Consider the following 12,559-nt stretch of genomic DNA (forward strand, 5'->3'; position numbering starts at 1 on the left):
TCCTCAACGCTCATTAATTACCGCTCACGTTTATACGCTTTGTAGCAAAACCTCTCATAATACAGCCGGAACATTCCTCCACGGCAGTAAAGTGTGTATATTAGGACAATAAAATACAAAAGGAGACCGAAAAAACTGTTTGCATAATGCTGTTTATGAAACAAAAGGGACACGTCAACCTTTGCGGAGTGTAAACCTAACTGCGTTGGCGTTAGAAAAGGTGTTTTCTCCACAGGTGACACATCTCACATGAAATATCTCGCCCTTATCTTGGGGGCCTTTTCAGCGAGGCAAACTATCACTCAGTATCAAATGACATTAAGATAATGAGCCAAAGACGCGACAAAAGAGCGGGAGGTAGGGAATTAGCAGCCAGGCTGGCTTATGCCTCCCACGGGGGCGATGAGTGAAGAGAGGTGTGATTAGTTAAGAGACCTTTATCCAAGCCAAACTTGTGTGCGTGGGAAATCACACACAGTACCTAACAGCACTGAAGGTTGCAAGGCCACTGCTAAAACATCTTGCTCCTCTTAGCATGGAGGTGATAATGAACGTAACACCTTTGGTTGCCTCGGAGCAATCACCCTGGTCTGACTGGATCCTCACAGCAATTCATTCGTAGGCACTAAAATATCGATATAAATCATCACTTCTATTCCTTAACGGAACTAGTTATTTGCACAAAATAAAAAATAAAAAACATTACATCTGATGAGAAAGATGATAAAGCCACAATTGCAAAAATAAAACCCTTTGACATCACGTGTGGGTGTGGTGGATAAGTGTATCACATCTCAATGCAGCTCCCCATTAAGGGTTTTAATCTCAATTGGCACTTATGGGAACACTATCTGTCATTCTCACCATATATTAGTGTCTGACAATTTTACACATTTGACAACTTAAAAGGGTCACGTTACTTTCCATCACATACTTTCCAAACACATGCCAACAGCCTGGAGAGCAGACGCAGACGTTTCAGTTTTGTTTCGGGCGGGACAGAAGTGATCCGTTATCGTCCGTGACCGTCTGCTTCGCCAGCACTCGGTTCTTGTGAGAGCAACCTGCTGAATCACGCTTCAAAGAGGGTTCACTTCTATAATAAGTCACCGATTAAGTTGTAGAGTTTAGATTACACAGCATGCTACTCTACGCATTGGTAAGCAGGGGAGTTCTCGCAGGCTTTAAAATACTTGGTCGACAGTCGGGCAAAGCGGGCCATGTGTTTTGTGGTGTACGGCATTGTTGGCGCGACGTAATCTTCACCTGCGGCGAAGCGCGTCGGTCAGATGAATAACTCTGGTTGGCTGCCCAGCTTAAGCGAATTAGTGCGCGAGAAGACAGACTGACGCAGGAGAAGCACGCAAAGGGGAACACAAAACAGACAGAGGGCGTTTCTCCTTTTAGAGAAAGGTGAACGCCAGTTGGCTGTTGGCTTTGTGGTGTGTTCAAGTGCAACTTTTTGGCCAAGGCAAAGGCGCCCTTCGTTGCTGCTCGTTCTTTGACGTCCGTTTGGTGCATCTGGACCTCAACGAGTAAAGGGATGCATTTATATCCTACCCGTCAGACTCCGGTCACACTGTTCATGCAGCGTGACGATATTCTATGTTTTTACACAGTTTGAAATGTTCCCTTTAACAACTGTGAACATGAGATTATCCTCAAAATCCAAATGATCAGGAAGTAAAAGGTTAATCAAGTGACATATGTTTTCAATGCCAATTTTGATATTTGACTGTTAAAATGAAGATTATAATTGATGCCGACAGCTTTTTAAGATTAAAAATGTACTGGATTTCCTCCATTCTGTATAATTATAAATTTAGGATCCTAGTATAAAAAATCCATTAAGTATACCTACATGGTATACTTAATGGATTTTTTATTAATAGTAATTTATTATTACTTTATTTATTAATCCTTTTATATTTATATTATATATATAATATATATATTTATCAATAGATTTGTTATCAATAGTAAGAAAATACTGGCATGAATGAACACTGACAATATAGGGAGTTTGTCTGATTGTGACGGTCGCACCATAATGAGAAAATATGATACAGATATGAGGAGAAACACCTCAACAACGTAACATCGTCTCTTTCACAGTGTTCAACTGATGTTTGTCCTCATGTTTCACTTTGTGCTGCTGCCCTTTATCCGACGGCCTTTATGTCTGAATTTGACAAAACATTTTTTCTAAGCGATATAAAAATGTTTCACGGGACACGAGTGCTTATTCAGACACAAGACCAACATGTTAAATTGACTTCACACCAACGTAAACAATCGCATGTCTGAAAGGGGCCGTGACGTCGTGTTCCAAAATAGTAAATCCTTTTAGTTTGTTGCTTTTCTTTCAGCTCATGTTAAAAGTAAATAAGGCGAAGAGTGTTTGCATATGTGTGTTACAGCATGTGTGTGTGTGTGTGTTCAGTTCCACACTATGTCAACCCTTAATAGACATGCTGATGTTCCAAGGGGCCACTTGGAGCCATCAACACGTCCCCTAATGGGCAAGTTCATGTTTATTCTCTCCCCACTGGACGGCGCTTCCCCTGGTGCGCAAAAAGAAAAGAAAAGATAGTCTCATCTATCTCCCATTTTCTCATTCCCTGTCCTCATCAATCTCGTGTATCCCCACTCAATCAATTTCTCTTCAGTTCCTCTTCTCCAGTGGCCCCTCTCCCTCTTTCTCTCTCGCTGCCTCTCTGGATCGTTTACCACCTCTCCCTCCTCCTTCATCATTCTTTCACTGCTCCTCTCCTCTCTCGTCACACTCTAATCTCCCGGTCTGAAAGGTGTTTCCTGAGGAGGGCATGCGGGAAGACAGACGGGAGTGATGGATCGCTCTGTGGATGCTTCACTCTGTCCTCTCCCGGGCGGGAAACAGGGTGGGTTTGGGTAAGGGGAGCAGCAGGGGTCGGGTGGGTCTGACAGTGGGAGTGCTGGGTGAGGTGGTGTTGGGGAGGGAAGCAAGGCACAAGCGCCTTTGAAAGGTGGTGTTGAGGGGGAGCAGGGGAGGTCTCTGTGACCGGCGGACTCCTGGTTCTATATGATGTGAGCTAATTGTAGTGAAGAATGAGGGCTCTGCAAATATGCGCCTCCAAACTCATCCAACCCTATTTACGTTATTCCCATAGCAGTACATATTTAAAAAAAGTAAACTTAGCAAACATTTTCACCATAAATAGGGATTCATTTCCAACTGTTGCAGCCTCAACTCACAGCACGCAGGCCTCTCAAGTTGAATAGTTTATGCTTTGCTTCTCCACGGCACAGTTCTCTTTCATGTTGAACATTTCAAATTCAAATCTCTACTCAAGGCAACATCTTTGAGGGGCTAAAAGTCACCTTTCCTGGTAAACATTATTATATTCTGAGGCCAGTCAGTTTAAAGCTCACCTAATTGTTAGGTGAGCTTTAGACATACATTAGAAGCAACAGGTATATGATCTGTAGTCACCTTTGTACCTCTGTATCTCAACTGAAACAAATCAGCATGTGAAACACATGGTCCTGTAAATTCCAACAGAATTTACTTGACAGTTACTTTAAATGCAACATTTTCATCTACATTCAATCTTTTGATGTTCAAGACAATTGTTTGCAGTCTGAGCTTTAACAGTCATTGCATTTAGGACCTGTTTCCATGTAGCTTAGGATCTTTTGAACCAGTTCAGCTAAAAAGATGAATGCTCTTACAGACTAAGTTCAGAGTACTTCAACTTTAATGCAGCTTTATTATTGTCAAATATTTACCATGTTTTTTCTAGCTTACCCCCTGAATTAGTGGGAGTTGAGGGGAAAAACAACAACTATTGACATACAGCTACTGCTAAACTCAAACTGAGGTTTGAGCTTCTAGTTGCCTCAATGAAGCCCGTGTCCCAACTTAACAAAACGAAATGCTGACACAACAGGAGGTTTAAACATCACTGAAGGTATTCAGTGTCATCACAAACGTCTGCTCCATATTCATGGAGAACTTTCAGGCCATGTCAATGCAGATTAGGTCCCCCACATACAGTGATTTAGGATACGTCCAGGTGCTGCGTTTGGCTTCACAACACTGGCACATAAAGAGGAGACAGCCAAGACAGATAAGAAGGGAGGAGAGTCTGTCCGACAGCTGCCTGGTTGGGTAACACTCCTGCCGGACCCCCTGAGAGGAAGCCCAGCCTGGGGTAACGTCTGCGCCCCAGTCGGGAAAGGAAGACTTCAAACACAAGGCCTGCACAACCTCCACCCCTCTGCAGCTCCCTCTCCTGCTGTTCTCCTGAGCTCCATGGGGGATCTCTGAAGACCATCCCAGCAGTCACCACACCATGAATCAGCCATGTCTGTCTTCTTACTGCCACCGCACTCTCCGACTGTCGAGTCTTTTTTTTGGTCATTTATATATCTATTTTCAACAAGACACTTGTTGGAAGAAGGCAGGAATGTGTGCAACATATCATTAATTGGACTCCTCACCATCGGTCCTCATTATCGCTCCCCCACGGCCCTGATTCTTCATCCTCTGTGTCCTCATCGTAACTCTGCTGGCAGCAAGAATCCACATACCAGGCACAAGGTCAGATGCCCAATTAATTTCAGCAGAGCTGTCCCGTGTTGTAGAACTTGAAGGCCTGGTACAGGGCGAGTGTTTGAGAATCATAGGACGATGAGCAAGCATGTGACAAAATGGTGTTTTGGTAAGGTGATTCGTAGGACTTGCTCGGTAGTCTGTTTATAGTCGGACTGTGGACAACTATAACTTTGCTCAGCGAGACTAGAAACTACAAAGAGACGCGCCTAAGAGCAGACCTGGTGCAATTCTCAAGACATTTAAGAAAATAGGCCTCATTACCTGAGCGCATGTCTCAAACACATTTTAATCCCGATACACTACGTTCAAGATGTTTCTCTCTCTCTCTGTGTGTGTGTGTGTGTGTGTGTGTGTGTGTGTGTGTGTGTGTGTGTGTGTGTGTGTGTGTGTGTGTGTGTGTGTGTGTGTCACCCTGTCATCTTCGATTGCGAGCCGCTCATGTTGGACCAGCGACACCTTACACACAGCTCAGTGGGCCTCGGCCCCCCTGGTGTCCCACTGCCGCCACAGAGGGCCTGCCAGAGAGTTACTTCAGCTCCGCAGAACAAACACAGAAATAAATCTGTCTAAAAAGCATCCAGCGGCGTCGAGAGAAATGTCTAAATATATCCCTCTGCCGTGGCCTTCACGTTGTCCTTGTAACGGACAGATATCAATTGGCTGAGTGCGTATTTAACTGAGCAAAACTGATATGACCGTGAGAGAGTTTGAGCAGAGAGCGTCGCAGGACGATTGTGGTCACGGTGAAACTAATTTGTTGTTAAAACAAGAGGTTACCAAAAAATAAACCAGCAGCTAAATATGGGGACTGAGAACATGACACAGGCTTTACACAAAGCATACAAAAAGCCGGGTTACACGTCATTTGCAGAGTGCTTTTTGTTTAGTTAAAAAGCTGCCAACGCTGTATTTCTTCCCTCTCATCCATCGTAATTAAACAAACTGTAACCTAAGACTGAAACTAACAGCAAGATAAGTTTGAGTCAACATGTAGAACATATTGACAAACATCTTTGGCTCCAGGCGAGTTCCAGCTAGCGTAGCAGCCTGCGGGCTCACATGTGTTTGGCAGATGGCACCGAATGGATGGCACATAAGGTCAAAGAGCACTCAGCTGTATATCTCACACATACAGGCCCTCCAGGAATGTCTACACAAGGCCAAGGATTATGGTACTGCGGTGTGTGTTTCTGTGGAGGTGCTTCTGTGTGTCTTTGCATTTGCTGATAAAGAGCAGGCCACTGTAAGGATTACACGGACGACACCTCTGCTCTCGATCAGTAATGTTTACTGTTCAACAGGAGGCTGTACGACAATTTGACTGTGAGAACACCACCTCTGTAGCTTTAACATCTGATCCACTATGTTAGATAATATAAATGGTAGTCAACACAGCGCTAACTGGGGACCTGATCTGGTGTGAGCGCAGCTGGTTGCATTAGCTTTTTCTGGAGTTTGAACTTAGTTATAATTCATGTGTCCACTCAGTGAAAATGTACATAATAATACATTTAAATGGTTTGCTCCACGCCAGACGCTTTTGACACACACATGTAACACAGAACCAACGGACAACATTCAGCTTGGGAATACGTGTAAACATTGAAACACATATTTCCCCGTGATTGCATTTATAAACTAGAAAGGTGCACCCAAAAGAGGCCAGAGTCAGCTGACTGCTTTTGATTGGATAGCGATAATGATGCAGTAGATATACTACACATTATTTAAGTGTTTTAGAGCCAAGACATTTTTAAAGTATTAATGATGAATCCCAATTTAGTGAATCACTGTTTTGAAACTAGTACATTATTCTTTTACTTAAGAAACATGGGGAGAGAGAGGGGTATGACATGCAGCAAGAGACGGTGTCAAAAGGTGGGTGTTGAGGTTATGGAGCATGCACCCTAATGATTAGGCTACTGGTGGCCACACACACATTTGATAATGGATATACGAATAGCCAGTGCAACCCAGGGCTGGGGGGGGGGAAGGCATGAACGTTGAGTTTGATCTAAAACAACAAAGTTGGGCCACAATTTGAAGACTATATATAGACATTATTTAAAGTCAACGCACTTATCATTGTTACTGCCGCTGCAGTTCAACAGTTACAGTGCATCCGGAAAGTATTCAGAGCGCTTCATTTTTTCCACATTTTGTTATGTTACAGCCTTATTCCAAAATGGATTAAATTAATTATTTTCCTCAACATTCTACACACAAAAACCCATAATGACAAAGTGAAAACTGTTTTTTGCAAATTTTTGCACATTTATTAAAAATAAAGAACGAAAACATAACATGTACATAAGTATTCACAGCCTTTGCTCAATACTTTGTTGAAGCACCTTTGGCAGCAATTACAGCCTCAAGTCTTCTTGGGTATGATTCCACAAGCGTGGCACACCTATTTCTGGGCAGTTTCTCCCATTCTTCTTTGCAGAACCTCTCAAGTTCCATCAGCGTCGGTGCACAGCCATTTTCAGATCTCTCCAGAGATGTACAATCGGGTTCAAGTCAGGGCTCTGGCTGGGCCACTCAAGGACATTCACAGAGTTGTCCCGAAGCCACTCCTTTGTTATCTTGGCTGTGTGCTTCGGGTCGTTGTCCTGTTGGAAGATGAACCGTCGCCCCAGTCTGAGGTCCAGAGCGCTTTGGAGCATGTTTTCATCGAGGATGTCTCTGTACATTGCTGCATTCATCTTTCCCTCAATCCTGACTAGTCTCCCAGTTCCTCCGGCTGAAAAACATCCCCACAGCATGATGCTGCCACCACCGTGCTTCACTGTAGGGATGGTGTTGGCCAGGTGATGAGCAGTGCCTGGTTTCCTCCAGACATGACGCTGGCATTCAGGCCAAAGAGTTCAATCTTTGTTTCATCAGACCAGAGAATTTGGTTTCTCATGGTCTGAGAGTCCTTCAGGTGTTTTTTTTGCAAACTCTAGGCGGGCTGTCATGCGCTTTTTACTGAGGAGTGGCTTCCGTCTGGCCACTCTACCAAACAGGCCTGATTTGTGGAGTGCTGCAGAGATGGTTGTCCTTCTGGAAGGTTCTCCTCTCTTCATAGAACAACGCTGGAGCTCTGTCAGAGTGACCATCGGGTTCCTGGTCACCTCCCTGACTAAGGCCCTTCTCCCCCGATCGCTCAGTCTGGCTGGGCGGCCAACTCTAGGAAGAGTCCTGGTGGTTCCAAACTTCTTCCATTTCCGGATGATGGAGGCCACTGTGCTCATTGGGACTTTCAATGCTGCAGAAATCTTTCTGTACCATTCGCCAGATCTGTGCCTCGATACAATTCTGTCTCGGAGGTCTATAGATAATTCCTTGAACTTCATGGCTTGGTTTATGCTCTGATATGCACTGTCAACTGTGATACCTTATATAGACAGGTGTGTGCCTTTCTCAATCATGTCCAATCAACTGAATTTAGCACAGGTGGACTCCAATCAAACATCTCAAGGATGATCAGTGGAAACAGGATGCAACTGAGCTACATTTTGAGTGTCATGGCAAAGGCTGTGAATACTTATGTACATGTTATGTTTCCGTTCTTTATTTTTAACAGATTTGCAAAAATTTGCAAAAAACAGTTTTCACTTTGTCATGATGGGTTGTTGTGTGTAAAATGTTGAGGAAAATAATGAATTTAATCCATTTTGGAATAAGGTTGTAACATAACAACATGTGGAAAAAGTGAAGCGCTGTGAATACTTTCCGGATGCACTGTAGCTGATTACCTGATCAGATTACATCTTTTCTTTGCTCTGTAACAATAAGCGACATGTTTTGGCACCGTGAGTGGGTTCTTTCCTTATGTTATTCTTTTATACTCATTTCACATGGCGGCTAATCAAGTGTGATAATCAATAGCTAATAACTCTGAAGCCAAAACAAAGACTTAACAACTGGTAAAGTCTTGTAAGAATAATCACATCGTTCTGTATTCATCATGGGCAGAGTGGTGTGAAGAGGATTTCCTTGGCTGTTGATCTTAATCATTCGCTCTGGTCTACCTGACATAAACCTCTACGACAGTGCAGATAACACAGCGGGAAATTTCAAAAGAGATGTACGATGAAGCGCAACGGAGTCATCACGAATTACTGTGTGTGTGTGTACAGCAACACCGACAGGCTCCAGTAAAGTTTGTATAACCTTTTAGCAACACAATCCGGTGCTCCATCTCATCAGATGGACAATGTCTAACACAAATATAAGTGCAAGGTGTGTCTGTGTGCCATGGCCAACCTGTGGAATGAGAATCAGGAGAATCTCCAGTGAACTACTAATAGTCAACTCAGGGACACGACAGATCGATCTGATCAGAGGGAACCTAAACAATCAAATCAGAAGAAGTTACCTCTGATTTTACATGCCTCATTAGTAACCTCGACAACGGGCAGATCCTCCCAACCAGCGGTATCCAACCAGTATCATGGCAAAGTCGACCCAACGTGTGACGCCTTGGGGCCTACTTTGTTCAACAAGTGTTGGGGTTTGGGGGCTGCGGAGGGTGACCCCTTATTGTTCGTTGCTCCCTTTGTGGTCGTACTCCACACTGTACTGAGAATAGTAAAAGAAAGGCCTTCCCCAACAGTCGGTCATGCCCCAGTGCTCCTGGCAACAACAGGTCCCGAGGACGCAGACCTGGCTGGCCTATATTGGCTTGGCTCTCAGTGAGTGGTGGCGGCACACAGCTGTCCCATTCAGGGCTGGGCCGGTTCTTTATTAAAGCTTTGAAGACTGTTGAATAAAGGGGCGTCCTATGTTTAGGTGATAGAATCAGGGCTCCAGACTGCGACCAAATGGTCGCATTTTGCGCCTAAAATTAGACACAGTGCGAGTAAATTTTTCATCAACTCGCGCATGCGCGACCAGTAAATTAGCAGATTTCTTTTTTTTGTTATTAAATATTTTTGTTGCTTACAAACTTGTTCTACACTTCAGCCCACTATAGTTAGCGGTAATGCCTGAATGACTGGTTTGCTAACCGACATTAACTCCAGAAGAAGAAGAAAGGAGACGAAAACCGAAGAAGAAGAAGGCTGGCCTGTGTGTGAGAGGGGGGGGGGGGGCTAATGTGTGAAAAGAGGCAAACCGCAACGGAGACGCAACGAGGGCGAGGGCCGCAGAGTGAGAGGTCCACGAGGGGATCCTCACCACCGAGCGGCGTCCCGTCCCCCGAGTTGAATCTCTGGGTCAACTCAGCCGACTCTCACATGTCTGCCCCTACAGACTGATGCTCACGGTAAACACATTCCATCAGGAGCGCGAGGATTTTGATAAAGTTAGCGGAAGGATTTAAGTGACAACATCCGGTTTTGCAAAGTTAGCGGAAAGAACCACGTGAAACAACATCCGTTTATCAAAATAAAATGTAGACAAATCATTCACTAACATATAAAAGTAAACAATGAACTGATGTATCTTTATAGTTTCTGAGATTTAGCTTAAATTATGCTAAGATTAAAAAATTTTACTGGACCAAGGAAGAGATTATAAAAATTAGTCAGACTTTTGTATGTTAAGAAAAGTCCTGTATATAGATTTCCCAAGAGTTCCAGGAAATGAATAATACAGATGTGTTCCATACATATCTGAAATCCCCTACAATAGCAATCAAACTATTTTAATGTATCAATTAGGACATTTTTCAAAGTAAAAGTCCTAAATGTTTAAAGAAATCGGTAATTTCTTTAATGTTTGAGTTGCTTTATATATGTATTTCCTCATAGTCCTAGGCAATAATGCTACACAATAAATAGAATGCTTCAATCAACACCGTGATCGGTGATTGGTATTATCGGATCGGCAGATACTGATTTCGGTGATCGGCAGATACTGATTTCAGTGATCGGAAACACTGGAGTTGATAAGCGTGTCTTGTCTGATCAATACACAACAGTGAGGTGCGTGAATGGACCGAGCGGCCAGCTGCTGATCACGCACTCAATAGCTCGACTGCATGAATAGAAGGTGCGCGCATAGCGCAAAATTTTTTTGGGAGCACCCAAAGACCCATTTTGACCCAGGAAAAAGTGCGCCCCTAAATTTTCTGCTTGCGCCCCTAACATTTTAAGTTAGGAGCGACTGTGCTCCTAGTTAAAAAAGTTAGTCTGGAGCCCTGGATAGAATGTAAGCAACTATTTTTCTAGTTGGCCAACGCAGGACAAAGAGCCTCCTTCTGAATATGGGGAGGACGTGAGAGAATGAGACAGTGAGTGAGTGAGAGAGAAAGAGGGGTACGACACAAGTGTTTCCAAGATTCTGATTACTTTGATGGATTCATCATAGGGAACTGGCGGCAGAGGCTTTCAAGGAGAAATGCAACGAGTGGTAATTATCACAGGTGGTTCTGACGCCCTGGTGATTAATAATAAAGCCACAGAGCCGAGGCTTCTCTGTTAATTAGAGGATGAGATCTCGACAAAGACACAACCTATACACTAGAGTCTAGAGTCTAGACTCTAGAGTCTAGACTATATACACTACATGTTACACTTCACTGAACAAGGATAAGCAGAACCTAAAGAGGAGAGGCCGTCTGATACGATGGTAGAGTAATACCCACGATGATCTGTATTTGATATCAATCCCAATTGTGTATTGAACGAGTGTGACACTCACCCTCCCTTCACATGCCTAGAAGTACACACACACACACACACACACATACCTGGTCATGGCTGTCTTGGAGGGTGCTCCCGGTGCCGTGGAAAGTCATTTGCACAGGGGAGAGGGTCAGATAGGTCACAAAATCCTGGCCACTCTGCGCATCACTGTACTGCACCTGGGGCAAAGGTGGGGAAACTGTGTTACATCTAAAGTAAATACAGGAAAAGATCGATCAAAGCACAACAGGCAAGAGAATTGAAGCTTCTACAGTTTTCAGCGGGATACAGTCTCGTGATCTTGGAAGTGGTTGGCTGGAGAGTAAATCTTGCATGTCTAATTGCCACCACAGAGCATTTGTGGACAATTACCCCACACTATAGAGAGTTGGCAATGGAGGGGAATGAATGTAAGGGTGTGTATGTGTGATGGGGAGGGGGGACATCAGAGGGGGTAGTGATGACATCACTGGCGACCCCTCATCATTGAGAGGTTAACTCTGCAGGCATTCCTAAATGCTGTGCAATCAGGACTGTTATGACATGATGCTCCTCTGGGACAGTCTGCTCCTGAGATCCAAGGGCTTTGGTAAGATTGCCTGCTAGTCTGCCCTACTTCTCACTGGCTCTCACTCGCATGTGTACGCCTCTGTATGCGAGTGTCTGTGTTTGCCTGGCCTACTTATGCCCAGGACAGCTGCAGGCATCTTAATAAATAGCAAAAATAACTGAGAACTGAAAGAAGAGAAAGATCTGACTGATGCAGAAACACAAAGAACCGAAGGAACGAGAGCAAGGACATAACCGATTCAAAATACTCTTACACGTCAAAGAGCAAATGGAAGAAGTAAGCTGGCAGGTAAATAAGCACACAGCTATGAACATGACACAGCTTCCAGCTACTTCTGGACGAATGACCGGCACTCCAATATTCTCAGACAAGTTAGGCATATAAAAAAGAGGGCTGTTGGAATTTAATGACCATGATAAATCCATTTGACATACTTTTGTTGATCAATGTGTTGAAGTCATTTCAGGTTGATATTTGTTGAACGTATCTATAATGGCGGTGTTGGTTTGAGCGAGAAGTTATTACCTTCTTCTGAGCAAATAACACAAAAGCATGTGTCCGTGTGTGTATTTTCCTTTGAGCAGCGTAACTTCTCTCAACGGATCAAGCCCACCATACCCGACAATTTGTTGGCAATACACGCTGGATTTGTAGATACACACATGCATTCAAGCATCTGTCTATGGTTTGTGACTGAAAGCCTCCAGAGCAAGTTGTGTGCTTCTCTCTGAGTTATTAACATGTGTGTGCTGCGGCCGGCCAGACACGTTGTATTTC

At 44.0% G+C, this 12,559-nt stretch overlaps 1 protein-coding gene across 1 annotated transcript in view; it reads right to left on the bottom strand.

Annotated features, from left to right (window-relative positions):
• Positions 1 to 978: 978 nt before the first annotated feature.
• stau2 (staufen double-stranded RNA binding protein 2) overlaps positions 979 to 12,559 on the bottom strand; it is a 72,120-nt gene continuing 60,539 nt past the window's right edge. Inside the window, exons 13-14 of the mRNA XM_056434702.1 lie at positions 11,277 to 11,390; positions 979 to 1,077 (exon numbers count right to left, since the gene is read on the bottom strand). Of these exons, the coding sequence (XP_056290677.1) occupies positions 979 to 1,077; positions 11,277 to 11,390 (213 nt within the window). The remainder of the gene's footprint in view (positions 1,078 to 11,276; positions 11,391 to 12,559) is intronic.

This window comes from Pseudoliparis swirei, chromosome 16 (genome assembly GCF_029220125.1).
Source record: "Pseudoliparis swirei isolate HS2019 ecotype Mariana Trench chromosome 16, NWPU_hadal_v1, whole genome shotgun sequence".
In the NCBI taxonomy this organism is placed as follows: domain Eukaryota; kingdom Metazoa; phylum Chordata; class Actinopteri; order Perciformes; family Liparidae; genus Pseudoliparis; species Pseudoliparis swirei.